Source organism: Neovison vison, chromosome 8 (assembly GCF_020171115.1).
Source record: "Neovison vison isolate M4711 chromosome 8, ASM_NN_V1, whole genome shotgun sequence".
NCBI classification, from domain to species: domain Eukaryota; kingdom Metazoa; phylum Chordata; class Mammalia; order Carnivora; family Mustelidae; genus Neogale; species Neogale vison.
In genome coordinates, this window is record NC_058098.1 from 42,987,627 (window position 1) to 43,015,352 (window position 27,726).

At 49.3% G+C, this 27,726-nt stretch overlaps 1 protein-coding gene across 4 annotated transcripts in view; it reads right to left on the reverse strand.

Moving 5' to 3' along the window:
* Window positions 1-649: 649 nt before the first annotated feature.
* Window positions 650-27,726, reverse strand: part of OVOL2 (ovo like zinc finger 2) — a 29,575-nt gene continuing 2,498 nt past the window's right edge. For 3 of the 4 annotated variants that reach the window (XM_044263498.1, XM_044263499.1, XM_044263502.1), the window contains 3 exons: window positions 27,400-27,626; window positions 13,838-14,027; window positions 650-1,321 (listed from right to left, as the gene is read on the reverse strand). In XM_044263498.1, the coding sequence (XP_044119433.1) occupies window positions 1,008-1,321; window positions 13,838-14,027; window positions 27,400-27,626 (731 nt within the window). In that variant the 3' untranslated portion in view covers window positions 650-1,007. The remainder of the gene's footprint in view (window positions 1,322-13,837; window positions 14,028-27,399; window positions 27,627-27,726) is intronic. The other variant, XM_044263501.1, reaches the window with a different exon arrangement.

Below are 27,726 nucleotides of genomic sequence, written 5' to 3' on the forward strand. Positions count from 1 at the left end.
GGACCCTGGAAACCACCTCACCACCCCTCTTGTCCCCTGAGGCTGCTGCCTCTCCTTTGCCCTATCTCGGTCTCAGGTCTGCTTTACTGTGAACGTCCTGGGCCTCTGGAGCCAGGCCTCCCAGGTGAGGCGATCCAGGTGGCCAAAGGTCACAGTGCTCCGCAGTCACATGCCCTGAAGGAGACTGCTCTCCCTCCCGCAAGACCACAGCCTGCACCTGGCCAGGGAGCGCTCCTGGCGGTCCCACTTCTGCGGGCTTCACCTGCAACCAGCAAGTCAAGTCCCAGCCCCAGAAAGCCAGAAGCAGCTGTACAGTAACCCAGGGCCACGAAAAATGACGAAAGCATTCAGAAGTGACCTTCCCCGGCGTCTTCCACCCCAGGCGTCTCTGCCCACCTGCCTTGGGGCACCTGTCCATTGGCCCTCCTACCCCGTACTCAAGATCTGCTTCTTCAAACCCACCTGCCAATACAAAGTCATTCGCCGCAAACGACCTGAAATTGAAGGTCACACATTAGGCCCTAATCAGGGAGCTAGAACTCAATGCTATGTTTTGTTTTATAATTTCACAAGAACATTTCATTTATTAAAATAATTCCTGTAAACTCTTTTGGAATAATAAAATCATTTTCCTTGCTTGAGGAGCATGGCAAGTGGAAGTACTTTTATTTCAAGGCACCATAAAATGAGAGTCTCTCTAAGAACACCTCGGCCTCCACATGTGAAAATCCTAAAAAAAAAAAAAAAAAAAAGGAGAGAGAAAGAAAGAAAAATGCCTTACAGTGATCGTGACCATCCACAAACTTTTGTTAATGTGACTGTCAAGAGGATGTGGGTTACAGGGGGCCTGCCACCACGATTCTCACTGATGACCCTTAGAACAGATCCCCCAGCTTTGCCTCCGGCCCTGGAAGGGCAGAGGGATGAACTGAACCCAAGTGGGGTTGGGGGAACCTTCAAAACCCCAAATCCCTGTAAACGTGGCAGCTCTGGCTGCCTCCTCCTCCTCACTTCTCCTCCTCCTCGCTCAGATTGGCATTCCCTGGGCGCATGGACATCAGCTTGGTTTGCAAAAGAGCCGCTAGTTTTTTGGACGTCTTTTTGAGAAAGGCGCTGCCCGGGTGGGCACTGTTCACGTGCAGGTACAGGTCCTCCTGGGTGGGGCCCGTGTAGCCACAATCCTCGCAGACGTAGAGCTTGTCCCGGCGTTGCTTGTAGGCATACTGCTGCTGCACCCCGTGGATCTTTTTCAGGTGGGACTCCAAGGAGCAGCGCTGGGTGAAGGCTTTGTTGCAGATGTCACATTTGTAGGGGCGAATGCCTGCAAGGTCGATGGGCAGACATATTACCAGTGGGTCACAGTCACGGCAGAGCCTCCCAACCTGAAGCCATTTAAAAACATGATGCACAGCCCAACAGCAGAAAACGCAAACCTCCTGATTCAAAACTGGGCAGAGGAACCGAACAGATCTTTTTTCCAAAGAAGGCAAGCAAAGAGCCAACAGGTACGTGACAAAGTGCTCCACGCAGCTGGTCATCAGGAGAACATGAATCACGGCTGCAATGAAATATCACCTCCTACCTGTTAGGATGATTATCATCAAAGACAAGAGATAGCAAGGGTCCTTGAAGATGTGGAGAAAAGGGAGCCCTTGTGCACTGCTGGTGCAAATGTAAACTGATACGGCCATTATGGAAACCAGTATGGAGGTTTCCCCAAAAAACAAAAATTAGCACTACCATGTGACCAGAAATCTCCCATCTAGGATCTGTTTCCAAAGGAAATGAAAAGAGGATCTCAAAGACACATCGAGACATCCACGTTCACTGCAGCATTATTAATAACAGCCAAGACATCCAAATAACATTAAGTGTCCATCAGCGAATGCATGAATAAAAAAGATGTGGTATATTTATACAAGGGAGTATTATTCAGCCACGAGAAAAAAGGAACTCCTGCTATGTGCAATATCGTGGATGAACTGTGAGGGTATTATGTGAAATAAACCAAACAGAGAAAGGCAAATACTGCGTGGTACCACTTGTGCGTGTATAAAAGTCAAATCCATAGGAACAGAGTGGATAAATGGTTGCCAGGAGCTGAGGGCTGGGGAAAAAAAATCAGCTTGACCAGGGACTCAACATGAGGAAAACAATTCCCAAGGGTTCCCAACATCCACATGAGCAAGGATAAAAACAGATGCCAACTTAGCAAAGAAACACCACCTGGCTTTGGGAGGAAAGGTTTTTGGTTTTCCCACTTGTATGCCTCAATGTTTTGATTTTATAGTGGGCAAAGTAAACCTTGTTTTGTTTTTGTTTGTTTGTTTGTTTGCTTTTTAAAGATTTTATTTATTTATTTGACAGAGAGAGATTACAAGTAGGCAGAGAGGCAGGCAGAGAGAGAGAGAGGGGAAAGCAGGGTCCCTGCCGAGCAGAGAGCCCGATGCGGGACTCGATCCCAAGACCCTGAGATCACGACCTGAGCCGAAGGCAGCGGCTTAACCCACTGAGCCACCCAGGCGCCCCAAACCTTGTTTTTATTTTACTTGTGGTTTTCCTGGAAATAGACCCTGTAAAAAGGATTCCAGTCCGTGAGTGAAGAAAGGAGTGCGGCGGCGAGAGGAAGGAGCCCTACAAGGTGGGGACAGCAAGGCAGTCACTGCTGCGAGCGACCAGAGTCCAGTTCCACTGGACAAGGTGAAGGGACAAGGTAGAGCACTCACCTCTGAGTCATCTCGCCCCACACAGCTATGGTCTCCACCCCCCACAGCCCCCCCACCCCCGCCGCCACCCCCTCCAGCAGCCTGTCAGGGGCTGTCCCTGGGGGGTGCCGATTCTCCCTCCCTGTCTGGTGCCAGCAAGAACGCTCTCAGACCGAGTAGCAGGTGTGGGCAGTTGCAACAGGGATGGGTGTGCCCAGAAATGGCAGGAGCCAGGGGCGTGGGCTGGACACGGGTAGCATCTGCCACAGTTATGAAAGCATTTCCAAACCAGATCTCTCCCTGGCCTTCAAATTGGGCTAATATCGGTGGGGCTTGCCTTCTAGATGGAGAGTTCCCACGTGCCATCTCCACCGGGGATCATCTTAGAGCCCAGAGGCCAGCAAAGCCATCCCCTACAGGAATCTCCAAAGCCTCCGATGCAGAATTTAAGGGCCTGCCAAAAACTCATCAATCCAGTGAGATAATATTTCAAAAATCGAAACACATTAAAAAAAAAATCCATAGGAACGAGTTATCAAAAATCTTAAACAAGGACAAGACTCAACAACACCATCCTCCAGCTTGAGGCGAAAGGAAAAACACGCACTCTATGTAGATGTTTTCATGTATTTCTTAAATGGTTATTCTTTTCCCCCATAAAGTTCTAGCTGTTGAAAAAACACACTGCACAATTGAAAAGTAGCTGAATTAAAACTCACACTTAAAAATGTTTCAATATATATTTTTTTAAACACAAAAATGGAATTTATGATGATTTTACTATCCTGGCTTTAATGGAAGCAAACTTATCCAAAGATATTTTCAAAATCTACTTTTTTAGCTTCACAATGCTCTGAAGGATTTCTCCATGTTGGTGTCTACAGCTCAGTTTCATTCCTTTTCAACAGCACCGTGGTGTTTTGTCAGACGGCTATACCCAAATGTCATTTCTCACAAGCCAGAGATAGGCTGACTGCCTTGTAACAACCAGGTCCTCGCCTTTGCTCCTGGGGCCAACAGTCACACTGCACCCGCTGGGAGCTTCTGGCCATGCAGAGGCGCAGCCCCCCACCCCCCAGACTGAATGGAATGTGGAGCCATGGTCCTCAAACCCAAGGGGCTCACCAGAACACAGACTCCTGGCCCCAGCCCTGGTGTTTCTCGTTCTGGGGTAGGGCTGAGACTCCCGTGTTTCTAGCGAGTTCCCAGGTGATGGGAAGGCTGCGTGTCCGGGGATCTCTTTGGGAGTCACATGTCTAACTCCACGCCAAATGAGGCATGACCAAAACTGAAGCAGGAAGAAACGAACATTCGAAGAGACCCATGACCAGCAAGGAGATTGAATCAGTAACCAAAAAACTCCCAACGAACAAAGTCTAGGACCAGGCGGCTTCATGGACAAATTCTACCAAACGAGGCATGAGGATGGTACTTTGGGGTCTGAAAGCAGCCCTGGCCTCAGTATTTTCTCTCCCAGGTTACATGCCCCCCATTTTCTTAAAGGCAGATGATAAGGGAAGTTGAAATGGAAAAATACTATTTCCCCCCAGCTCCATCCAACCACCCGAAGGGTTTGGCAACCAAACCCTTCCACTTTTCATGCAGTCCATGTCCAGAAGCACACATGGGAAGCATATCCTGTAACATGCATGTGAAAAAGGTGTATTGGGTCAATGCAATTCTATTCAGGCAGAGTGCAGGTCGATCTTACATTCCACACACTCTAGAACAACTGCCAGAAGTTAAGAAACTCCTTTCTAAGCCTTGGCACTGGGAAGGCACATAGTAGGTGCTCAGTAAATAACTTTTCAATGAAGGAATTAATGAACCCCTATGGGCCCAGAGAAAGACCTTTAAGAAACAGAGATTGAAGAAACTGGCAAATTTAAGTGGGGTGCCTGGGTGGCTCAGTCAGTTAAGCATCTGCCTTTGCCTCAGGTCATGATCCCAGGGTCCTGGGACGGACGGAGTCCCACATCAGGATCCCTGCTCAGTGGGGAGCCTGCTTCTTCCTCTCCCTGCTGCTCCCCCCGCTTATACTCTCTGTCAAATAAATAAATAAAGTCTTTTTTTTTTAAGATTTTATTTATTGGAGAGAGTGAGACAGAGATAGTGAGAGAGGGCGGGAGCAGGGAGGAGAGGGAGAAGCAGGCTCCCTGCTGCGCCGGGAGTCCTATGTCGGGGGACTGGATCCCTGGACTCCGGATAATGACTGGAATCGAAGGCAGACACTTAACCAACTGAGCCACCCAGGTGCCCCAATAAAATCTTTTTTTTTTTTTTTTTTTTTTTTAAAGAAATTCACCCAGAGACCAGTTACTCCTTTCAATAGTTATTGGAAATAACCCACTACTGTTTTAAAACATCCAAACTAAACACGTGGAGAGGACAGTACACTTACCCCCGGCGAGCTCCTAGGCCCCCCAGGAAAGGATGTTTCCAATCCTGCTCTAGGAAGCCCCGCCCCATCGGTGACCCAGAAAGGTGATCTGAAGTGGCTGCTGACCAGGGCTTTGCCAGATCCCTATCCCCTGGCAGAGGTAAGCGTGCTGGGAGCACATTTCCTTCTGCACCCAGCAGGTCAGCCGAGCCCCTTCCACAGACAGAACCCCCAACAAGGCCCAGGGCAGCAAAGGCTAGAGATTCCAGAGCCCTGCATCATCCAGACGATAGAGAGAATAGGAATGACTGCTGCGGGTGGGCTTTTCCCAGGGACGGTGGGATGTGAGCCAGGCTCAAAGGACCAGGGACTCAGACACCAAGATGGATGTTAGACTGCCAGGACCAAAAACTGCAGTTAGGGCAATTCTGACTTTTGCACACCTGCTTCAACTCCCCTCTCTGGAAATACCACATTCATCCATCACTCACTGATGCAAGCAGACACGGTCATGCAGCAGCCTCCAGGTGACCCTTTCTGGGCTTGGGAACAAAGCCCTTCTTCCCGGAATCCCCAGCACGCCATGAACTCAGGGGTGGGTGGGAGATGAAGGTGGGTAGAGAGGACACCTGGGCAAAGGGGACTGATGCCAAGGCCTCCCCAACTCTGGGGACTCACCCACCTTAGTGCTCTGGAGCCAAGGCCAACCTTGCCCCTGTCTGGAGTGGGATACTGGAACTCGAAACCACAGCTGCACCAGTCATCATTAACCTACTGACACCACCCAGAGAGAGTCCCAGGCCTCTGAAAACCCACGCATCACACATCTGCCACTCATCACATGAGCCCACGATGGATGGCTGAGCCCCTCCAGACCTCAGTTTCTTCACCCACAAAATGGGGATAACATTCATACCCCCTTGTTAGGCCGGTCAGAGGATTAATGGCGACATCACCTGCAAAGGGCCCAGCACATATTATGTACTCAGTGGGATACAGCCCTGAGAGTTTACAGTCCAGCTCAACAGAACAAGAGTATGCTCTCCTCCTAAACTGGCTGGCGGGTACATATGTAGTATGTCTTTACATTGGCTCAATATAGACACTTCACATGCACTTTGGGATGTGTTGTTTATTTCCCAGTGCAGAGAGAAAAAGGGTAATTGTTTTCAATATGGTCATGAGGGTCTGGTGGAGAGAAGAGTGGAGAGACCTCCATTTTGTTGGTGACCCTCTGGAATGTTGTGCCAAATGGCCTCTCTGACCTTATCCAAAAAAACACTGCATTGGGTCATCCAAAAGGGTTTCTTCTCTTCAAATTTTCTATTCCTATTACCAAAATCAAGCTTTGCATCACACATCTCCAAAAAAAATTCTTGGCTACAGGTACTTTCTGCTTGCTCTCCTTGCCACAGCCCGGTGCTCCCTTGCTGAACTTGTACAATCATGAACTTCGGCAAGAAGCTTTTTATAGTCCTCCTTGTGGGAGTGGGTCTTCAGGGCAGCCTCCCTGGTGGCCGTGGCCACCAAAGACTGCTATGTGTATTGGTGGCCGTTCCTACCAAAGACTGCCATATGTTGACCTCTGGCCCATTTTAAGGAAATTATCTACAGAAAGACGGACACAGGTAGACAAAGGAGGTGTAAGAATATTCACGGCAGTCTTACATTTAAGGAAAGAAGGAAGGAAGAAAAGAAGGGAGGGGAAGACAACTCTGAGAATGGAAACAAGTTCATCATTTGGGACAACGGGAAATCATGGTGCCTCCACACTGGAATTGTCATAATCTCATATTAAGAAAACCCCTGACAACTATTAAAAAGAGACGTGTCTGCCTGTATAGATATGAAAGAGGATCCAAGGCACATATGACATGAAAAAAGCAATGTGTATTAACAACTTTGGGGGATAAATATTAATTGGTGGTATGCTTTCGGGCGTGGAACTTTAAGGACTTGGGAGAGGAGGAAGGCTTTACTTTTCTTCCCTTTCATTTCCACCCCCCACTTTCCTATTATTTCTTTAGCTGAAAAGTAAGTCAAAATGAAATAGAGCAGGGACAGCCTGATGAGCCCAGGAGGCGATCCCACCAGACATCCTTGAACTCCCTAGCCATGGAGTTTCCTTTCTTCTTTTTCTGCCATCTGCCCCACTCCAAGCTTCTCCCAATCTGCATTTTTCCTGGACGAGTCAATCCTTCCCTGTAGGTTCCAAACAAAGACACTATTGTTTCCTCTTCTTCAATCAAGATGGGATTTGTTTGCCTTCCAGTCCCTCTCAATGTGGCCCGATGGAAGATAAGGCCAGAGGGCGTCCCAAGGGGTGGGGCAGATACTGCGGTGGGCCCATGCCCCTTCCTCACCTCCCCGGCCTCCTTGAGTCTACATTCCTCAGCTTCTCTCTCTGGAACTCCAGAAACTTCCTCAGGAATGGCCGGCAATGGGAATGGCCTCCTTTATTCCAGAGTCAGAAAGTTATCACCAAGGTGGGTTATTTCTCACAGCACGAGACCCCTGAAGTCTGCGCTGGGGACCCCGCAGATGCGTGTGGCCTTCTCGGCTGTTTAGAGTGGCTTACAAGTTCTCGTCTTCACTGGCTGGGGTCTCTTACAGAGTCAGTAGCCATTTTCCGAACCAGAAGAAAATAAAAGACTTTCAGTAAATGCTGAACTTGTCTGAGGGACCTTGGCACATCTGGCCATACCAGTCAACAATGCCCGGGCCACGCTGTGGCCCTGGATGAACGTGGTTCTGCCTGACAGGCGCCCACATGCCGCTGGTGGTGCTGGGTCCTGAGCAGTGAAGTGGGGTACTCAGTGCTGAGTGAGACACATGCAAATGCTGGGTATTACATTTATTCTAGAATACGGATCCCCCGCTACAAGGCAAATCATTTTCTTCCATGGTTGGCCGTTCTTAGGAGGCATTCCAGCTGGTTCAAACTAAACATTGAAACAAACCCAAAAGAATCTTCTCTAAAAACAGGCCCGTGATATGATGTTTTTCACAGGAGGAGAACGGAATATACATTCGTTTCTTTCTTCTTCTTCTTTTTTTTTTTTTTTTAGGATTTTATTTATTTGAGGGAGAGTACTTGAGCAGAGGGGGAGGGGCAGAGGGAGATGCAGTCACCCCGCTGAGCAGGGAGCCCAATGCAGGACTCAGTCCCAGGACCCAGAGATCACGACCTGAGCTGAAGGAAGGCGTGTCTGGAACCGACTGAGCCACCCAGTCATTCCACATTCACTTCTTTCAAGCTCATGGCCGCTTCTCTCGGTTTTGACCAGAATCTCCCACACTGGCCTCAGCGGTCCTGTCAACTCCAAAATAGAGCAGTTTCCTCTACTATGTGTGTCAGGGAAGCTGCTGGTCCATTTGCAGACCCCCCCCTTGGCTAGCTAGTGCTTCATGCTGCATATATCCTGTGTGGCCCACTAATGGCTCCCGACTGCCCCCTTCTCCAAGGAATGGGCACTGGGCAACTGACCTCCCAGCCCAGGGGAGAGGCGGCTGTCTGACTGACATCCAAGTGTCCCCCACTTGCCTATAGTGTTTTCACACCCCAGAGCCCCCCGCGGGACCAGGCTGAGGCCACATCTCTGCTCACTCCCTGCCCTTGCCCTGTTCAACTCCCCTCCCCCCTCCCTGCAGGTTTCCTCTGACCCCTCCCTCAAGAAATCATTTTATAAGAAGCACATCTCAGAATCTGCTCCTAGGGAACCTGACCCAAGACAGTCTGGATTGAAAACAGCCCTTGTTTGCTGATCTGTTTTCACAAAATGTTAGTTTTTTGTGCATCAGTTTTTGTCTTCCAACCTTGAATCAGATGCCATTTGACTAACATCCCCGCTCCCCATCACACACACTCACCCTCTGAGTTACTTTTTTCTTGGTGAAGTCAACCAAACCAAACCAAACCAAACCAAACACCCTTAATCTTTTATTTCATCCACCTGGATATTAAGGTAAGACATTTACAGGCTCTGGTTTCCCTGGGTCTCTTTCGAGGTGTCTCTCTGTGTTCTGAGTCTTTCCTTAGAGGCCCTGTCCCTCCCAGCACAGGACAGGAGGAGACCTGGGGGAAGGAGAGATTAATCCTGGCTCTCTCCACCACTCTCTCTGCCCACCTCATTGATGCTGTAGCCACAGTTCTCAATAGAAGGGTCCTGGGATCCCAGCTAAGTCTTTAAATGAGTCATGACTGGTCCAGTCAGAATCTAAGCAAATACAGACTTAACTCAACTACTGTCTCCCATATCTGCGTTCACACATCTTTGCTTCTGGTCAAAATACATTTACTTGTAATCGTCAATAGCAAAAATCCGACCTTCACGTCTTCATCAAACCCAGCATTCTGGTAAGGTCTTTTGGAACCAGGGAGGTTATGTATACGAACTTTGAAAATGATGATGAGAATCCTAGATTTTTGCTCTTTTTACTGATTAACCCTTTTGTGTAGAGCTTGAGGGAAGGCAGGGCAGGCCCTCCCACCAGGACACTATGGCTGCTCCTTCCACTGCTGGCGTGGTTGCATCCCCAAGCCAGAAATCCTTTTTTCGTTTGCTACCACCTAATTTGCCAGTAAGCCCTTTGCTCCCCATTCTGGTCCCTTATTACCTGGAGGCACATTTCCAGCAGCAAATAAACCAGGGCAGGAAAAACAAGTTCAAGACATTTCTGTAATTCTATTTGTTGATCATTTAAGGGAGCAAAATTATGTTTGAAAAAATTTTAAATTACCTGTAGATTTGATCTTAAAGTCAATGCTGTCCAGCAGACATTAAAGTGCAAGCCACTCTGTAATCTTAAGATGTCCAGTAGCCTCATTAAAATAAGTAAAAAGAGGGGCATCTGGGTGGCTCAGTCAGTTGAGCATCCAACTCTTTTTTTTTTTTTTTAAAGATTTTATTCATTTATTTGACAGAGATTACAAGTAGGCAGAGAGGCAGGCAGAGAGAGAGAGGAGGAAGCAGGCTCCCTGCTGAGCAGAGAGCCCGATGCGTGACTCGATCCCAGGACCCTGAGATCATGACCTGAGCCGAAGGCAGCGGTCTAACCCACTGAGCCACCCAGGTGCCCAGCATCCAACTCTTGATCTCGGCTCAGGTCATGATCTCAGGGTCATGAGATCGAGCCCCACACGGGCCCCATGATGGGTGTGGAGCCTGCTTAAGGTTCTCTCTCCCCTCAGCCTTTGCCCCCTCCCCCACAAACATACTTTCTCTAAAAAACAAACAAATAAATAAATAAGTAAAAAGAAAACAGGTGAAATTAATTTCAATGATATATTTTAACCCAATGTATTCAAAATATTACCATTCCAACATGGAATCAACATCAAAAACTGAGATGGTTTACATTCTCATTTTGCATTAAATCTTCCAAATCTAGTGTTTCCCGCTTAACACCACATCTCAGTCGGACCAGCCACATGCTGGGGGCTCGGTGGCTGCCTGTGGCCAGGACGGCTGCAGCTCTTCCCCTCCTAGATGCCTTCCCTTCATGGAGTAAACTGAAGCTCTTCAGGAAAAGCACGAGGTGGAAGGCATTATGATTCACCAACTTTAGTAATTTTCAGCCCCTCTGAGTCACTAGAAATGTCACCTTCGAGGAGCAAGAGAGGGAGGAGCTCAGGAGTCTGAGATGCCGGCCATCTTCCTCCTTGCTCACTCTGCGGGTATCCTGGTGCCACAGAACATGCACGCTCAGACTCCCGTGCTAAGGAAGGCACTGGGAGGCAAAGGGAACAGAGAAGGAACTGACAAAATGGAAGACCATGAACTCCAGCATGAGCTGGTCTGGTTCCCTGCCCGCTTCTGGTTGTCTGACCTCCCTGAGCCCCATCTGATCATCTGTTGAGTGGGGCTCGCTGACTCCTTGGGGATGAGACAGCAGCGTTAAGTGCTGAGGGCCTGGCATGGAGGAAAGTGACTACTCGGGGCTTGCTGCTGTCTGAAGAAGATGTGTGACCTCCTGCAGGGATTCCCAGCCTCTGCCAAGCCACCCCCCTCGCTTGCTAACCCTTCTTGTCCTGAGAGGACACTGTCAACACCCCCCACCCCCGAGCCTTGCACTGGGTCACCTCAGTTCCAGGAAAGTCAGTTGCCTTTCTGCATCTCTCTCCCCAGAGACCTGCAAGAGGCTGAGGGGAGGAGCTGCCTACGAAACGAGGGTCCCAGGTCCCTCCCCATCAGGGAGGAATGGGAGTTCTGGATAAATAGCCCATCTTCCTCACCCCTGGAGCAATTCTATGGAGCATTCTACATGGTTCCTCAGAGGGTCCCCAGTGGGGTTGAGCCCCAGCTGTCCACAGTGATAACCCGCTCATTAGCTGGTTCTTATCGGTTGTCTTCCCTCCCCATCTTCCCTCGTAGCCCCTCATTATGCTTCCTGAGATCACCTCCCAAAAAAAACCAGCTTACCCAAACCCACAGGACCCCCCGGCCAACCCACTGCTCCCTCAGCATTCTCCTTACTCCAGCCTAAGGGGCCTGACTGGCCACACAGAGATCAAACTTTTGCTGATTCACTGGTTGCTAGGGACTAAAAAAAAGAAGCCTTACCGCCAGACCCAGGAGAGGACACAGTACATGATTCCATCTCTACTATGCTCAAAACCAGGCACCGTAATTCATGCTGTTACGAGTCACACAAGTGGTGCCTCTTGGAGGGAGGGGGATAGTGACACAGAGAGGAGTGGGGCCTTCTGTGGGCTGGACAAATGTTAGGCCCCTTGTCTGTGGGTTTGCTTTCAGTGATTTCAGTTACCCATGGTCAACCACAGTCCAGAAATAGATGACCTTCCTCCTGACCCATCAGCAGAAGGTCAACAGTAGCCTAACAGTACGTCATAGTGCCAACGTCATTCGCCTCGCTTCCTCTCATCGCGGACTCATTTTATCATCTCACATCATCACAAGAAGGGTGAGTCTAGTACGACAAGGTACTTCGAGATACAGAGATAACATTCACTTAACATCTATTACAGTGTATCGCTCTAATTGTTCTGTTTTATTAGCAGTTATTGTTGTTAATCTCTTACTGTGCCCAGTGCATAAATTAAACTTTATCATAGGTTATGAACATTTAGGATATATAGTGTTTGGTGCAACCTGTGGTTTCAGACGTCCACTGAGGTCTTGGAATGAATCCCCGTGAATAAGGGAGACTCCTGTAGTCTGTTTCGAGGTCTTAGTGCTAGTTGTCTGGGTGTGTTCACTTTGTAAAAATTCCTCAACTCGTCAAACTTATGATTTGCTAGCACTTATGATTTGCTAGCACTTCTCCAGCGTGCTCCATTTAAATGAAAAATACACTTCAGAAAAGGTTTTTTAAAAGGAAAAAAAGGGGGGCGCCTGGGTGGCTCAGTGGGTTCAAGTCTCTGCCTTCGGCTCAGGTCATGATCTCAGGGTCCTGGGATCAAGCCCCGCATCGGGCTCTCTGCTCAGCGGGGAGCCTGCTTCCTCCTCTCTCTCTGCCTGCCTCTCTGCCTACTTGTGATCGCTCTCTGTCATATAAACAAATAAAATCTTAAAAAATAAAAAGAAAAAAAGAAAAGGAAAAAAGAACTTTTGAGTAGGCTAGCCAACTCTCTCAGACGGAGGACACTCTTCCCAGGCCGGGGAAAGAGGTCCTGGCCAGCACTCTCAGAACCAAACAGTGTGATGAAGGTTATAAAAGAAATCTGAATAGACAGGATCAGAGAAGGGCCCTGGGTGAGGACAGAAGTGCTGGGGATCTCCCTCTGGAGGGAGCAATGGACATCTTCCTATCCCACCAAGATGCCAGAGGGAACCCCGAACTCTGAAAGGGCTGGAGGATCGGGAGACTATCTACAGTAAATTCTATGAGGCTGTAGGAGAACAGGTCATGACCAGGACGGGTCTGAATGGTCAGGACAGGATGGGTTTACATGAGATGAAATGGGATAGGATGAGATGGGGTGGGGATCTGAAGGTGGGACCCAGAGTGTAAGGAGCTTACATGAAGTCCACCAAGATGAGAAGTCTGGATTCATCTCATCTAGAGTTGGAGAATTTTCAGAAGGGAAATGTCATCCTCAGAATTATCCTCAAAAGATCCCTCTTTGGAGGTGTGGAACTGTGGGCTTCAAGGGGAAGTATAGGAGCCAGATGTTTCTAAATTAAAACTAATGAGGCCTTAACCAGAAGGGCTCAGAAGGGCTGGGAGAGAGGCCAATGGGCACCCCCAGGATTTTCTGTGAACTGAGCTGGTAAGGACCCAGGTCCACGCTTCATTGGTCAGGAAACTGAGGAAGGACCAAGGGGAGGAAGACACTTGGCAGCCTCACACAGGAGAACATCTCCTTCTCTTCCTGAGCTCTCAGGAGCTCCATCTGAGACAGGCTTACATCCCCACGAAGGAGCAAAGGACACCACCTGTGAGACCACAAGAACCCATTCTAACAGTCAGCCCAGTGACAACTGAACTCTGCCCCTGGGGAGTCTTGTGTCGGCGGTCACAACTCCGAAAACACTTCCAGCCCGTGACCCATCTTGAGGGGCCCTAGAACTTGGGCCATTACTACACCAGACAGAGGCAAAAATAGCGTCTGAAAAGAGGCGTTGCCGGGCTCAAGGTGACTCAGCTGCCTGGTGTCACAGCCAGGAGCTGAGCCCAGATGCCCCAGAAATGCCACCCGGCTCCGCGCTCCCGATGTGGTCTTCTGGTGGCCAAGGAGCAGGAGCTCCGCCAACAAAAGCAACCTCGAGGGGCACGCCCCCGTCCTCACCTGTGTGCGTGCGGACGTGCCTCTTCAGGTCAAAGGTGTCATTGAAGCCCTTGCCACAGAAGGTGCACAGGTGCCTCTTCACCTGGTTGTGGCACTTTAGGTGCCGGTTGAGCATGCGCTGCAGGCGGAAGGCCTTGCCGCACAGCTCACAGCTGTGGGCCGCAGGGTCGCTGCACGTGCCTGTGGTGAACTGGGGAGAGAGAGAAGGAGGGGGTGAGGGCTTCAGTGCAGACGGGCACATGAGCTCAGCCCGGGGCGCACCTCCCCCGTGTTTCGCCAGGCTGGGGCTCCTGACCCCTAAACCTAAAACTTCCAAAGGGGGTTGGGGAAGAAAGAACCAAAAGCCCTGTCCCGCATTCATTCACCCCGCCTGCCTCAGAACAGACTTGTGATTTCTGGGCACAATGGCTCTCCCAGAACGTCTACGCTTGCGGGTCTGACAGCAAGTCAGTGGAAGCTGGATGAGGGGACTGATGTTGGGTACTCCTGCGGTGGGAGAAGGTGGTGCCCTCCTCCTCCTTTGCTCCTTCCCGCTGGCCGGAGCTCCAGCAGCCACTCTGGACCATCGAGGGGGAAGCCTGTGCTGAGGATAGAAGGGCAGAAAGAAAGGAGTCCAGGGGCACCTGGGTGGCTCAGTCATTAAGTGTCTGCCTTCGGCTCAGATCATGATCCCAGGGTCCTGGGTTCAAGCCCTGCTACGGGATCCCTGCTCAGAGGAAAGCCTGCTTCTCCCTCTCTCACTCACCCTGCTAGTGTTCCCTCTCTGGCTGTGTGTCTCTGTCAAATAAATAAATAAAATCTTTTAAAAAACATTAAAAAAGGACTCCAGGTCCTGATGAGGGCATGGAGCCTGTTGTACAGAGTCCCCCAAGACAGACACGGTCAATTCCTTCTTCCCTGTGCCTGCTGCTCCCTCCATCAGCAGATGGAGACTCTTTCCTCTCCCCGGGGAGCTGGGCAGGGCCTAGGTAATTTCTAGGTCTTAAGACACTCTGCAGCTGGGGGCACCTGGGTGGCTCAGTCAGTTGAGTGTCTGACTCTTATTTTGTCTCTGGTCATGATCTAAGGTTGTGACATCGAGACCTACTCATTGGGGCTCCATGCTGAGCGAGGATGGAGCCTCCTTGGGATTCTACCCCTCTCTCTCTGACCCTGGCCACCCCCCACCACTGTGGGCCTTCTCTCTCTCTTAAAAAAAAGAGAAAGACTATGCAGCTTCCACATGTTCCCTCTTGGAAGCCGGCTGCCTTGTAAGACTATTCTGCTGCAAGGAAGCTCAAGCATCCATGGGGAGGACAAGACCACTGGCAGAGCTACTGAGATGCCAGATAAAGCCTCAATGTACCTCCCAGCCCAGCCCATATCTGCCATCAGCTAAGGGACTCTGGCCAATGCCACCCAGGGTAGAGCTGCCTTGACGGGCCACACCCCAGCTCCTGACCCACAAAAATAGGAACACCTAACATGATCACTTTGGGAAGTGACTTGGTCAGGACCCCACAGCTTCATTCTCACAAAATAAACAAAAAACCCAAGCCCTGGGCTTCTAGTCCCACATGCCCTCAACGATGCTGCCCACTTCAAAGGCAGAAACTTAAATCTATAATTAAGTGGTGAAATACACCAGAGCCAATATATTCATCAAAGGTTTCCTAGTTACCAAATCAAATCCTTTAGAAGCTTGAGCCGACTACTCCACTACTTACAAAGGGGGCTCATAACCTGATTTTCATACAAGCATCATTAACAGGAAGAGTCGGTCCTTGCTGGCTCAACACCTCCATAACCTCCAACACCCTTCAGCTTCCCTCCACTCTTGGTATCACCCTCCTCGAAGACCCAGCTCAGCTGCTCCCTGCTCCCCGAAGCAGCTTCTCCAATTACTGTAGCTTCTTCTGCCCCAGCAGTTTTCTGTGCCAGTGAGACCAGGGCCATCAAACTCCAGTGTGCGCACAAACCCCCTGGGGCTCTTGTCAAAATTTAGGTTCTGATTCAGCAGGTGTGGCAGAGTCTAGACTCTCCTGGGAGATGCCACTATGGCATAGACTGTACTGGGGACATGAGGCTAGGATACGGCCCTCCCACAGTTCAGCCCGTTATCCCACTCGTTCCAGAGGGTTCCGAACTGCACAGATGTTTCCTCAGCGTTCATCTCATCTCCTCAAGTAAAGGCCTTTGCAGAATTCAGCAAGGGTTTGTGCGGCTTGCTGCCCACCCCCCATCCCCCAAGCTCTGACTCAGGCCTGGGCACAGGGGGTTGATGGGCAGTGGCTCACAAGTGGCAAAATACGAAGGGAACTTGGGGAAGGCACAAGACTCCAGCACACAGTTTTTCGGTTGGCCTCCTCGTCTGCATGGGGCTTCATTTGTCTCAGAGGACATATGGAGTGCTGGGTCAGCAGCAGGCCCTATGGTCAGAGCTGGAGGCAGCGCAGTCACCAGGACAGCTTGTCCCCAAGAAGCTGCCAGTCTAGTGGGGAAGCAGACCCATCAGAAGGCCACTGATATCGGGGAAGCTCCAGGCGCAACGCACACCTCGGGGAGGCACCTACGCCAGGAGTAGTGAGCTCACTCCTCAGTAGTGAGTAGTGAGCTCACTCCTCAGCCAGGCAAAGATGAGTAGGAAAAGAAGGGCAACAGCAAAGAATATTCCAGAAGAGGGCACTAGGCAACAGGGAGACTGCGTGTGGTTCTGCATGACGAGCCTGAACCCAAGAGAGCAGTTAATGAAAGACAGCTGGGGTAGCAGGGAAGGGTAGCTAGAGTGCTCCTTGGGGCTCTACCCTGGGCCTCCAAAAAAACTCAGCTCTATTCAAAAGACAGAGGGGCCACTGGAGGGCACAGAGGAGTATGGCCTCAGGGGTCGGGCTGTTGACCCAATGGGTAGCCACCCTGGGCCTCCCAGCTGCTCACAGCCTAGCTCTGCCCTGTATCCCCCAAAAGGGTACGGCCTGGCCCTCATCCTGAGGGAGACCCAGTTGAGCCCAAGACTTTATTTCTGTCACTAGGATGGGGCAGGTCTTCTCCTTGCTTGGAAGTCCCCATTCTGGGCATTGCAGCCCTTTAAGGGCTGTGAAAGACTAAATAGGACCCAGAGTGCCTGGGTGATCCTGGGATCAAGTACCCAGGGAAGCTGCTGCTTCTTCTCACTCTGCTCCTCCCCACTGTTGGTGCTCTCTCTCTCATATAGATAAATAAAATTAAAAAACAACAACAACAACAACAAAAAAGACAAAGGTGACCCAAGTCTTGGCAAACTGAGTATCTGGAGCTTCTGAAGGCCGAGTCTACACAGGAGAAAGGTCACTGAGAGCTGGTGACAGACACAGACAACTGACCCAGGCAGTTTGATTAAGAACGTGCAGAAAGCTAGAACTGTTCCTGCAGAATGTTCTTAAGGCCTTGCCAACTTACACTCCAAACCCGAACTCCTGTTTACTTTCAGCCTTTTGGTAAATTCCTATTTTTAAAATGCTCTGCATGTAATATGGATACCTTCTATTAGAGTCCAGGATGAAAACCTTAAATCACTGGCATTATTTTGCTTGGACAGAATAAAATCTTGAAGGATAGAGAGAAAAGAGGTTAGTGACAGTTTAAGGGAGTGCAGGCCCAGGGGATCATCTGACCAAGCTACAGGAAACCTTTGAACACAGGGGAGAACTTGAGAAGCGGGGAGGAGACTGGGGACTAAGCTCTCCCCCCCTCCCCTGCAGTCCCAGGAAGAGTTTTCCTCTGGTTCTCAAAACCAGAAAAACAAAAACAAAAATAGAAATTCTTCAGGTGTGCCTCCACAAAGGCAAATTTTCCATTTCTCTATCTTCCTATACATCCCCATTCCACAGGACGGCAAACTGAGCCCGCACCAAGGGGCTCATTTAGGGAACCCATGAAGCACTGTTTGCCACCTCTCTGTGACCAATCCAGCACCCGGACATTAACGAATTATATCTGAAGCCTTAAAGAGGCCTTGTTGAAAGAAGTGTAGTTAATTAAATGGCAAAAGACCATGGCTGATGAAGCCAGCTTCTGCCAGACTATATCAATTCTCAGAAAGGAAGGACTATTTGTAGGATAAATTCCTAAATGTGAAATTTATCCCAGAGTGTGTTTCACATATCAGGTGCCCTGAAATTCTGTCTGTAATGGCAAAAGACCAGGAACTACCTATATGTCCATCCATAAAGGCTTTGAAAAGACGGTAGAACCATGTAACTAAAGCAGCTAGAAAAAGGAAACAGTGTCAGCTGTCAGATACCTGATCCAGCCAGTCAAGCCCCCAGAAGATCCCAGTTAGCCACCATCTGATCATAAACATGAGAGAAACCTCAGGCAGGAATGGCCCAACTAAGCCCAGTCATTCTGCAGAACTAGAATACAGAATAAGTTAGGCAGCTAGGGGTGCCTGGGTGGCTCAGTTGGTTGGGCGTCCCAGGGTCCTGGGACAGAGCCCGGCTTCGGGCTCCCTGCTCAGCTGGGATCCTGGTTCTCCCTCTTCCTCTGTCTCTCCCCTCCCCCTGACTCTGTGCTCAGGTGTGTGCTCTCTCTCTCTCTCAAATAAATAATTCTTTGGAAAAAATACACTTAGGCTGCTAAATGTGGGGTTATTCGTGAAAGTGCAACAGGGAACTGTAATAGTAAGAAATGCGTCACATTCTCTCCAGGGTACCAGATCTGCCACATTTCCTTTTTTTTTTTTTTAAGATTTTATTTATTTATTTGACAGAGAGAGATCACAAGTAGACAGAGAGGCAGGCAGAGAGAGAGAGAGAGGAGGAAGCAGGCTCCCTGCTGAGCAGAGAGCCCGATGCGGGACTTGATCCCAGGACCCTGAGATCATGACCTGAGCTGAAGGCAGCGGCTTAACCCACTGAGCCACCCAGGCGCCCCCTTTTTTTTTTTTTTTAAAGATTTTATTTACTTATTTGTCAGAGAGAGAGGGAGAGAGAGCGAGCACAGGCAGAGTGGCAGCAGAGTCAGAGGGAGAAGCAGGCTCCCTGCAGAGCAAGGAGCCCGATGTGGGACTCGATCCCAGGATGCTGGGATCATGACCTGAGCCGAAGGCAGCTGCTTAACCAACTGAGCCACCCAGGCGTCCCTCTGCCACATTTCCTAATGTTCTCCCCCAGAACGGGCTGCAGGATACAGACAACATATCCGATTCCTGGAATGACATCCCAGAGGCCTGAGTACCAGCAATCCCTCCCCAGGTCACTGGTCCATCTTTACAATGTTTACAGAGGTTTACACCTAATACCTGACCTCCTAAAGGTTCAAAATAAGGTTAACCAAATCTGACCTCATTACCCTACTCTGCAAGTAATAGACCTGAACTAATTATTATGTCTTGGCCATCTTGGTTACAGAATGAGAGGGGAACAAACAGACAAGGAGTGCTAGGGATCAAATAAAAACCTACTCCTGCCATCACCCACTTGTGGGATGTCATTTAATATCCCTGAGCTAAGCTTCCCCTGTGTAAGGATGACAAAATGGCAGGGTGCCTGGTGAGCCTGGTCGGTGGAGCATGTGACTCTCGATCTCAGGGTTGTGAGTTCAAGCCTCATGCTGGGTGTAGAGATGACTTAAAAAAAACAAGAAAAGATAAAATGGTATTAGATGAGCCATCTTCAGCAGTACGAGGATCTAAGAGCAGAGTCTGTTTTCCTTTTCCTTAAGTTCAAGCCCTGCTCTGCCACTTACAGTCTGTGGGGTACAGTGTGAGAGAGGTTATTCCCTCTCTCTAAGCCTGTAATACGTGCACAGTAACTGTATCTGCCTCTCAGAATTGTTAAGGAATTAAATAAGAAAAGCTATGTAAAAAGGACCTGGAGGGGGCGCCTGAGTGGCACAGTGAGTCAAGCAATGAACTCAGTTTTGGCTTTAAGCTCCACTCAGGATCTCAGGGTCCTGAGGTCACCCTGAGTGGAGCTCCACCCTAAGTGTGGAGTCTGCTTAAGACTCTCTCTGCCCCTCCTGATTGCGCTCTCTCTCAAATGAAATAAATAAATATTAAAAACAAAAACAAAGGACCTGGAGGTCAGTAACATGTAACTCATAAGACAGGTTCCAAAGTTCTGTGACCCTGAATAAAAGGTAATTGGTCCAAATCTCTCGTTTCTCTTTGCCCATTTGAATTTTCTCTCTCTGATGGAAAGAAAAAAAAAAGGGGGGGGGAACTAACCTTCAGTATGAGCAGGCAAGGCCCAGTCCTTCATCCACAACTCTGAAATCCAAACAGCTCTGAAAACCAACGTTCTCACCTATCTCCCTTCGGCCATAAAAGTGGGCCCAAGCAGACAGGGAGCTACGAGGCAGACTTCATCCCCTTTGGTGTCAATATTCCTGTGTTTTGATATGGAACCCACTAAGGTGTTTAATTTTAGGGCACTGCTCCAGACCTGCCGTGGTGGTGGGCGGGGGCAAGTGGGTGGGGCAAGGGGTATATACACCATGCTACCTTCTGGAAAAGCTCAACAGTCTCACCCTTTATCCAAAATTAATCCTTCGCAAAAGGCTTCTTAAGGAAATGTGGAAGCTACCATGGACGGTGGGAGGTGACATCGGTCTGGAGATTGATTTAGGGCAAGAAAGACGTCTTGAGAGACTGAGTGATTCTCCAACCCCATGGCTGGGGGGCGCTTTCTTGCTTGCTGTCCTGTTTCCTGCAGGATCTCTACTTTCATTTTAAAAAACACACAGGTTTCCCTCGAGGTCTTCTAAAAGAACAGGTCTTTGCAGCAAAAACAAACCAATCATTGTATCAGGGCTGCTGAAAACTGCAGGAGTGTCTGGGAGGTAGGGACTTTGGCTGGCCCTCTGACCAACTTCAAAGCTGGCTAAGGTCACTTACCTGTCAAACTTCTAAAGCAAAAAAAAAAAAAAAATCCTTTACTTTCTGTTGATGCTTCCAACAGACAAGTTTATTAAATTATTAATGGTCCTATTTCCTGTGGGAGAGTACTGTGAAGGTGGTGGCCATTTGGATAAGATTTTCACACTAAGCAAGGGGCACCTGGTTGGCTCAGTTGGCAGAGCATGGGACTCCTGATCTTGGGGTCATGAGCTGGAGTCGCATGTTGGGCAAAAAGATTACTTAAAAAAAAACAAAACAAAACAACAACAAAACAAACAGGGGCACCTGGGTGGCTCAGTCAGTGAAGTGTCTGCCTTTGGCTCAGGTCATGATCTTAGAGTCCTGGGATCGAGCCCCACATCAGGCTCCCTGCTCAGAAGGAAGTCTGCTTCTCCCTCTGCCTCTGCCTCACACCCCTGCTTGTGCTCTCTCTCTCAAATAAATAAATAAATAACATTAAAAAAATTAAACAAACAAAAAAAACATGCTAAGCATATTACCCAATTCCCTTGGGATAAAAAATTCCCTCCTGGTCCCTGTATCACTTACTTCTTTAGGGTTCACAACTCCACTATATGGTAGGAGAACCTTTTCAAACGCAGGGATAATGAAGAGCATACAGCCTTATAATCCAGGAAAAAACTGTGGCTCCAAGAGATCTAACCTGCCCTTGGTCGCATAACTTGTAGGTGCCCACATTGAGATTTTAGGTGTGCTCTGTTATCTACAAAACTTGTACCTATACTTCCCCTGGACATGCCCAAGGATCTGGGCATGGTGTGGGGGAGACAGAGAGGATGAATCCTATTGTTTGTCTCATATCCTGGTGAGAAACAGCTTCATGTCAGACTGTCAACCCTAATGGCTACAGTGTCAAAGATACCTCCCACAATGCAACACAACAACCCTAAAAGAACAAGGATCCTTGGGTTGGACTTAGCTACTAAAAACTGTGTCAAATTCAAGGAAACCCCTCTGGGCTTTCCCCTTCTTTCCTTGAAAATGAGGGGATTGGACCACACAAGCTTTAAGGGTCTCTGGAGTGGTTCCTATGGATGGATACTCTTCTCAGCATCTATTCCTACCTTTCCTGGTGGGCCGTCCCATACTGTGGAGGCTAAAAAGCTATAAACTACATTTCCCAGGCTCCCTTACAGTTTTAGATGTGACTTGGGTTCCACTAGTTTACATACACTACTAGGAGATTTGAATTTGGGCCTGAGTTCGTTGGGCAGAGGCATCACGATGCAGGAGCAGGCAGCCATAGAGGCCACTGCGTGTAGCTCCCTTAGTGGCCAGTTCTGCAGTGTGTCTCTGGGATTATATCCTGGTCTTTCTTTTGGTCCATTTATTATTCTATCATTAACCATGCTCAGCGGAAGCTAACGACAATGGATTCTGTTGTCTGCAACTAAACCCACTTCACCCATGTTTCAAATGAAAAGCCAGTGCAATGAACACTTACATGGTTCTCTTATTCCTTTTCCCCCTCTTCATTAATTTAGCCTTTCTTTGAGCATGTCTTCCAGATATTTTCCCAGATCTGTGTTTCTTCTTGCTCCCTATCTCCTTCCAAATGTTGTCATTTACATCCTGCCTGCACTTCTATTCTATGTTGAGTTCTGTCCTCCTATGAGTCAGGCATTACTGTACCAGGTGCTGGGGATATGAGCCTGGTAGGAATGTTCCCTGCAGCTGGTAGGTCTAGAGTCAAGAAGAGGAGTCTGGTCAGCCAAATATCAGACACATGGTCAGTGAGTTACAATGGGGGCGGGGGCAAGGGGAAGCCAATTCTCCCTCAGGAGATAAAAGACAATAGGCAAGCAATTAGGGACAGAGCTTATGCTCTCTTACAAAAATCAAATGGATGGGTTTTTAAAAACCACTTAAATCCATGATTCACAACAATATTTTAAAAATAAACAAGTTGGCCATCGCTGTAGAATTCTGGTGAACCAGCAGATTAGCTGGAAAGCTGGTACACGAAGGGAATCTTATTTGGCCTTTCCTAAAGGAACTGTCTCACTGGGATCCAAACAGCAGGGGAGGGGAAATAAATCTCTATACAAGAATATCGGCTAAGAAATGAAGAACAGACTATCACAACCACTGATAACCTAAATCCCTTAGACTCTGAGTATTGACAGCTGCTAACATCATAGAGAGGCAACCAAATACCGTGTGCTTCTTGATGTTAATAGATGACCCTCTCCCCCGACATATTTTTTTAGCTAAAATAAATACACTTGAGCAAGCATCTAAAGCAAGTGTTCTCCAACAGAACTTTCTGCAATGACAGAAATGTTCTAGTCTATATTGTCCACTACAGTAACCACTGGTCTTACGTGGTTACTGAGCACCTGAAATGTGGCTCATGCAACTGAGCGACTTAATTTTTAATTTTTCTTAGTTTAAATTTAAACTGTCACGTGTGACTTTGGCTACCAGGGTGGGCAGTGCAGCTACAGAACCAACTACCCATTTAGAGAAAACACAGAAGACCAAGGAGTGTTAGACTCCGTGGTGATGCATTCCTCAAAATCCAGATTGTTAGCAACACTCCAAGCAAATTACTCATCTCTTCAATAATTAACTTATAAGGACATGGAAAAGAGATGGAGGGAACGTGAACAAATTATAGAAGAAATGAAAAAACACGTCAGTCGATTACACTGTGTAGACATTGTGTGGTCCTGATTCAGCAAACTGAAAAAAATACAAATTTATAAACAATCAGCAATGTGGGGCACCTTGGTGGCTCAGTGGGTTAATCCTCTGCCTTCGGCTCAGGTCATGATCCCAGGGTCCTGGGATGGAGTCCCACATTGGGCTCTCTGCTCAGCAGGGAGCCTGCTTCCCCCACCCCTCTGCCTGCCTCTCTGCCTACTTGTGACCTCTCTCTCTCTCTGTCCAATAAATAGATAAAATCTAAAAAAAAAAAAAAAAAAAAAAAGACAATCAGCAATGTGAATACTGCTGTTAATGTGGGTGTGATCATGTATTTTGGCCTTTATCTATCAGAGGCACATTCTGAGGTATTACAGTTGAAATAATATGATAAATGAGATTTGCTTCAAAATCATGGGTCAGGGATGGGCGGGGGGTTGGATGGGCAGGAATGGCCATAGATTACTGGTTGTTGGGGCTGGGTGACAAATGATGGGAAGAAAGGAAAAAGACTACCACACGTTCCCACATCTGGCACAACTTGAAGACTTGGACTATAGAGCCAGGTAAAAGACCAAAAATACTTTAGAAGGAATTCTACACTCAGTTCCTTTTAAAGTACCCTTGGGAGAGGCCAAAGGAAGAGAACCAGAAGGGGAAAATGGGAGAAGACAGATTCACTTACTACTCTACACTTGCACCTGGGTCCCACCAGCTACTGAGTCAGGAAGGAAAAATGTCTGTCAAGTAACTGATTTAAATTCAGAGTTACTTAGCTCCTGATAAACCTTCAAAGAAAGGGCAATGGTGGTCAGGATTCCTGGTGGTCTCTGCCCTGCAGCTGAAGTCCTGCGAATGGGACCAACACAGAAGAGACTTAAAGCCACCTGGACCTGTCACTACCGCCTTCTTGGATACACATGATCTCTCCACCTCAATCTGTTTGGAAAATTACTGAATCCTTGGTAGTAAAGAGACAATTTTGCAAACTGCCCCGAGGCACACAGTCATAAGGCAGATAGGCTGGAAAATGCCCGTTTCCTAACCAGCACCTGCAACTCCTTTCTAGATCCACTTACCAGCACAGCCGGATTGGCAAATCCCTTGTTCCCACTGTAGGCAACAAAACGTTGCACCTTATGGAAACCTGCCATACATCACTGTTTGCTAACTCCCTCGAGTTAGAGAACATGCTTGAAAGTGCTAGATACTCTGCACCCTCATTTCATCTAACCAACCCTTGTGAGAGGCCGATTCTATTGCTTTTCCATTTTACAGGTCAGGAAAATGAAGACTCAGGCCAGATAATGTGTTCCTAACACAGCTAGTGAGATGGGCCCAATTGATGTCTGACCCTTCCAGAACCCCTCCTGTGCAGGAACATCTACCCCTCTCAGCTTGGTCCCTTCAGCATCTCGCCCTGGCCCAGCTCCTCATCTTCTCCCACTCTTCTCTCTGACCCTACCAGGTCCATTTTCCATCTTCAGGGACCAGAACTTTGAGTACTTTACCTACTCAAGCTTCAGGCTCAGACCATGACCCTGCTCTATCTAAAGCCTGCCTCTCCCTTCCCCACTGCCCTCAAATCCACACCAAGAAACTTTCCCTGGCTCAGAATTTATTACCTCTTTGCTTGTGCTTTAGCATTCCTTTTGCTGGAACAGAATTATTAATTAATTGTGTCTTCCCACCAACTCAGAGAATTCTAGCTGGAGCTAATGGGCACCTACCATGTTCCCCTCTTCACTCACTTATTATGTTTACCACTCTTTATGGTAGGTATCATTATTATTCCCATTTCACAGACAAGGAAACTGAGGCCAAGAGGGATTAGCCACTTACCCAAGGTCAGGCAGCTAAAAAGTGACAAAGCCAGAGCCTAGGTGCTTAACCATTACTGTTAGATGATTCTAGACTACGAGGCAGGGAACATTTTATCTCCTGGCTGCCTGGCACAGAGCAGGCACCCCATAATGTTAAATGGGACTTTGCCTCTCTGCGGGGCACTGGCTCAAACCTGCCCCTCCCCTAGTCCTGTGAGCCAACTGCTAGGTGAGTGCCTTTAAGTCATACAAACTCAGTCATTATGCATCACCTATGGGCCTCATCCTGGAGAAGCATTCCTTTTCTTCGGGTTAAGAAACTAATTTTTAAGAGAGCAGCGGGGTTTGTGTGGAACTCTAGAATTATGCAATATGCTAAGTCACAAGTAATTTGGACAATCCTCTGGACAATCCTCTGAAACCGGCCAGTACTACAGAGGATAATTCCGGAGGCTTGGAGCATCTTAATACCAACATGTCTCCTATTTTCAGATGGAGGCTGAGAGGGGAAAGTAATCTAAACATCCTTAGTAAACAAATGGAACTTCTCCGGAAGTTGTGCGAAGGTTGCAGAGCTAACACTCTACCCCAGCCCCCAACCCCCAGCCCTGGGGGCAGCATGTAGTTCAAGATCATAGAAATAATATTGTGGTTTATTTATTCCTTTAATCCAGGGCTCCATTGGCGATGTATGCCTGGAACAAGAGAGAGCTCCTAAAATACTGGTTAAGGGACTGGATCTTTCACCCCTGCCACTTTCTCCCCAGGGTAATCTGGGAAATTGGGGGACCGAGGGGCAAACAGACTACATGCAATCCCAAAACAACGTTGCAATTGTCCTTCCAGGCCGGTGATAAATATGCAAGTGGGACACTTTGTAGAATTTCCTGGAGGGCAGAGTTACCAGCCTCAGGCAAACTGTCCCCTCCCACTTAACCCCATCGGGCCCACAAAGCCTCAGGCCGGCTGACTTTGAACCTCAGCAGCCCACTTAACACCAAGCAGCATGAGCCATAGCAACCTTTAAAGACGTCTTTCCAGAGGATTTTGGTTCCAGCCACTAGCCTCAATTCATAACCAAATGCACCCTAGGCAGCCCCCAAGCCAAACCCCAGGAACCAGTAATATTCATAGGGAGGGATGGCCTCGCCCAGGAAAAGTAACCTAGTCCTACCCAATCCACAGCAAACACTAGAGTTCCTCCTCCCCATCCCCCCATCCCCCCATCCCCCTCCTGGGCAGCAGGGCTGCAGGACCCCTTTGGAGCCCGCAAGAATTATCGCCCACCACCCAGGGCCTGGAGCCCGCAGAGTCCCACTAGGCTAGGAAATGGGGTCATGTGATTCCTAAAACACCACTGAGGCTCCAGCTGACTAAATCAGTGGAATGGGATTCCTTAATCTTGCGGGTAGCGGATACATTTGAGCAGGGGATCATGTAAGTTCTACCCAGAAAAGCCAGATGAATGTCTCGATAAGATGTCGCCTACCATTCTAGAAGACTTGAGGTGGGAGGGAATGAAGAATAATAATGCGGGGTAACGAAAACTCCAAACCACTGGGGGCGGGGCACTGAGGCAATTTGCAGTTGAACCCCTTTATCCATCAATTTAATTCAGGAAGATTTGAGAGAGATGAAAAATTTAAAGTGCCCAGCACAGACCTCCGGTCTAACGGGCACTCCATAATTGTTAATGGGAATAGCTGTTACCGTGAGAGGTTCGCTGTGTGCCAAACAGCCGCCACTGCCTCCAGAACGCAAGGAAGTGTGTGAAACTCAGAATTACAGCGCTAGGAATGCGCCGCAGAGAATGGAATTCCTGAGGGCCTGGATCCTTCCTTTCCGAACCCGGGAACCCCGACGGCCTGGTGATTCTTCAGGCTCTGCACACAGAATGGGGTACTAGAGGGCCGAAACTGGGCCTGGTTCTTTTAGGCAGTTCCAGAGGCCACCCCAGCGGACCATGCCGGCTCAGGAGCCGGCCTCCAGGGCTTAGCGGCGCGGGCCGTTGGCTACCCAGCAGACAGGAGGACGCGCAGAGCCGCCCTGGCCGAGACCCAGAGGCAGGTGCAGGAGCCGCGCAGAGGGCGCGCTCGGTGCCCGGGTGCACGGGTGCCCGGGTGCGCGGGCGGGCGCGGCAGGGAGGGGCGCCGGCTCCGGGAGCCCGACGCCAGGGCGTGGTGCAGGTGGCGGCGGGGGCAGAGTCGACACCGTACCTTGATTTTCGACCTGGCGACGGGACGCTGCATCGCCGCCAGGTGTCCGCCCGGGCCCTCGGCGTCGCCGGGCTCGGAGATTTCGCGTTCGGGGGCGCGCGGGGACGAGCTGCTCTCGGCGCCTCCAGGCTCCCCCGCGCTGCTGCTGCCGCCGCTGCTGCTGCTGCTGCTGCCGCCGTCGCTGCGGCAGTCCTCGGGGGGGTCGTGGAGCAGACGGCCCAGGCCCACTGCGGAGGGAGGGGCGGTACCCCGACACACAGACACGCGGCGTCAGGCCCGGGCGTCCGCGGCAGTTTGACCTGCGGGCGGTGCCGCCGCCGCCGCCCC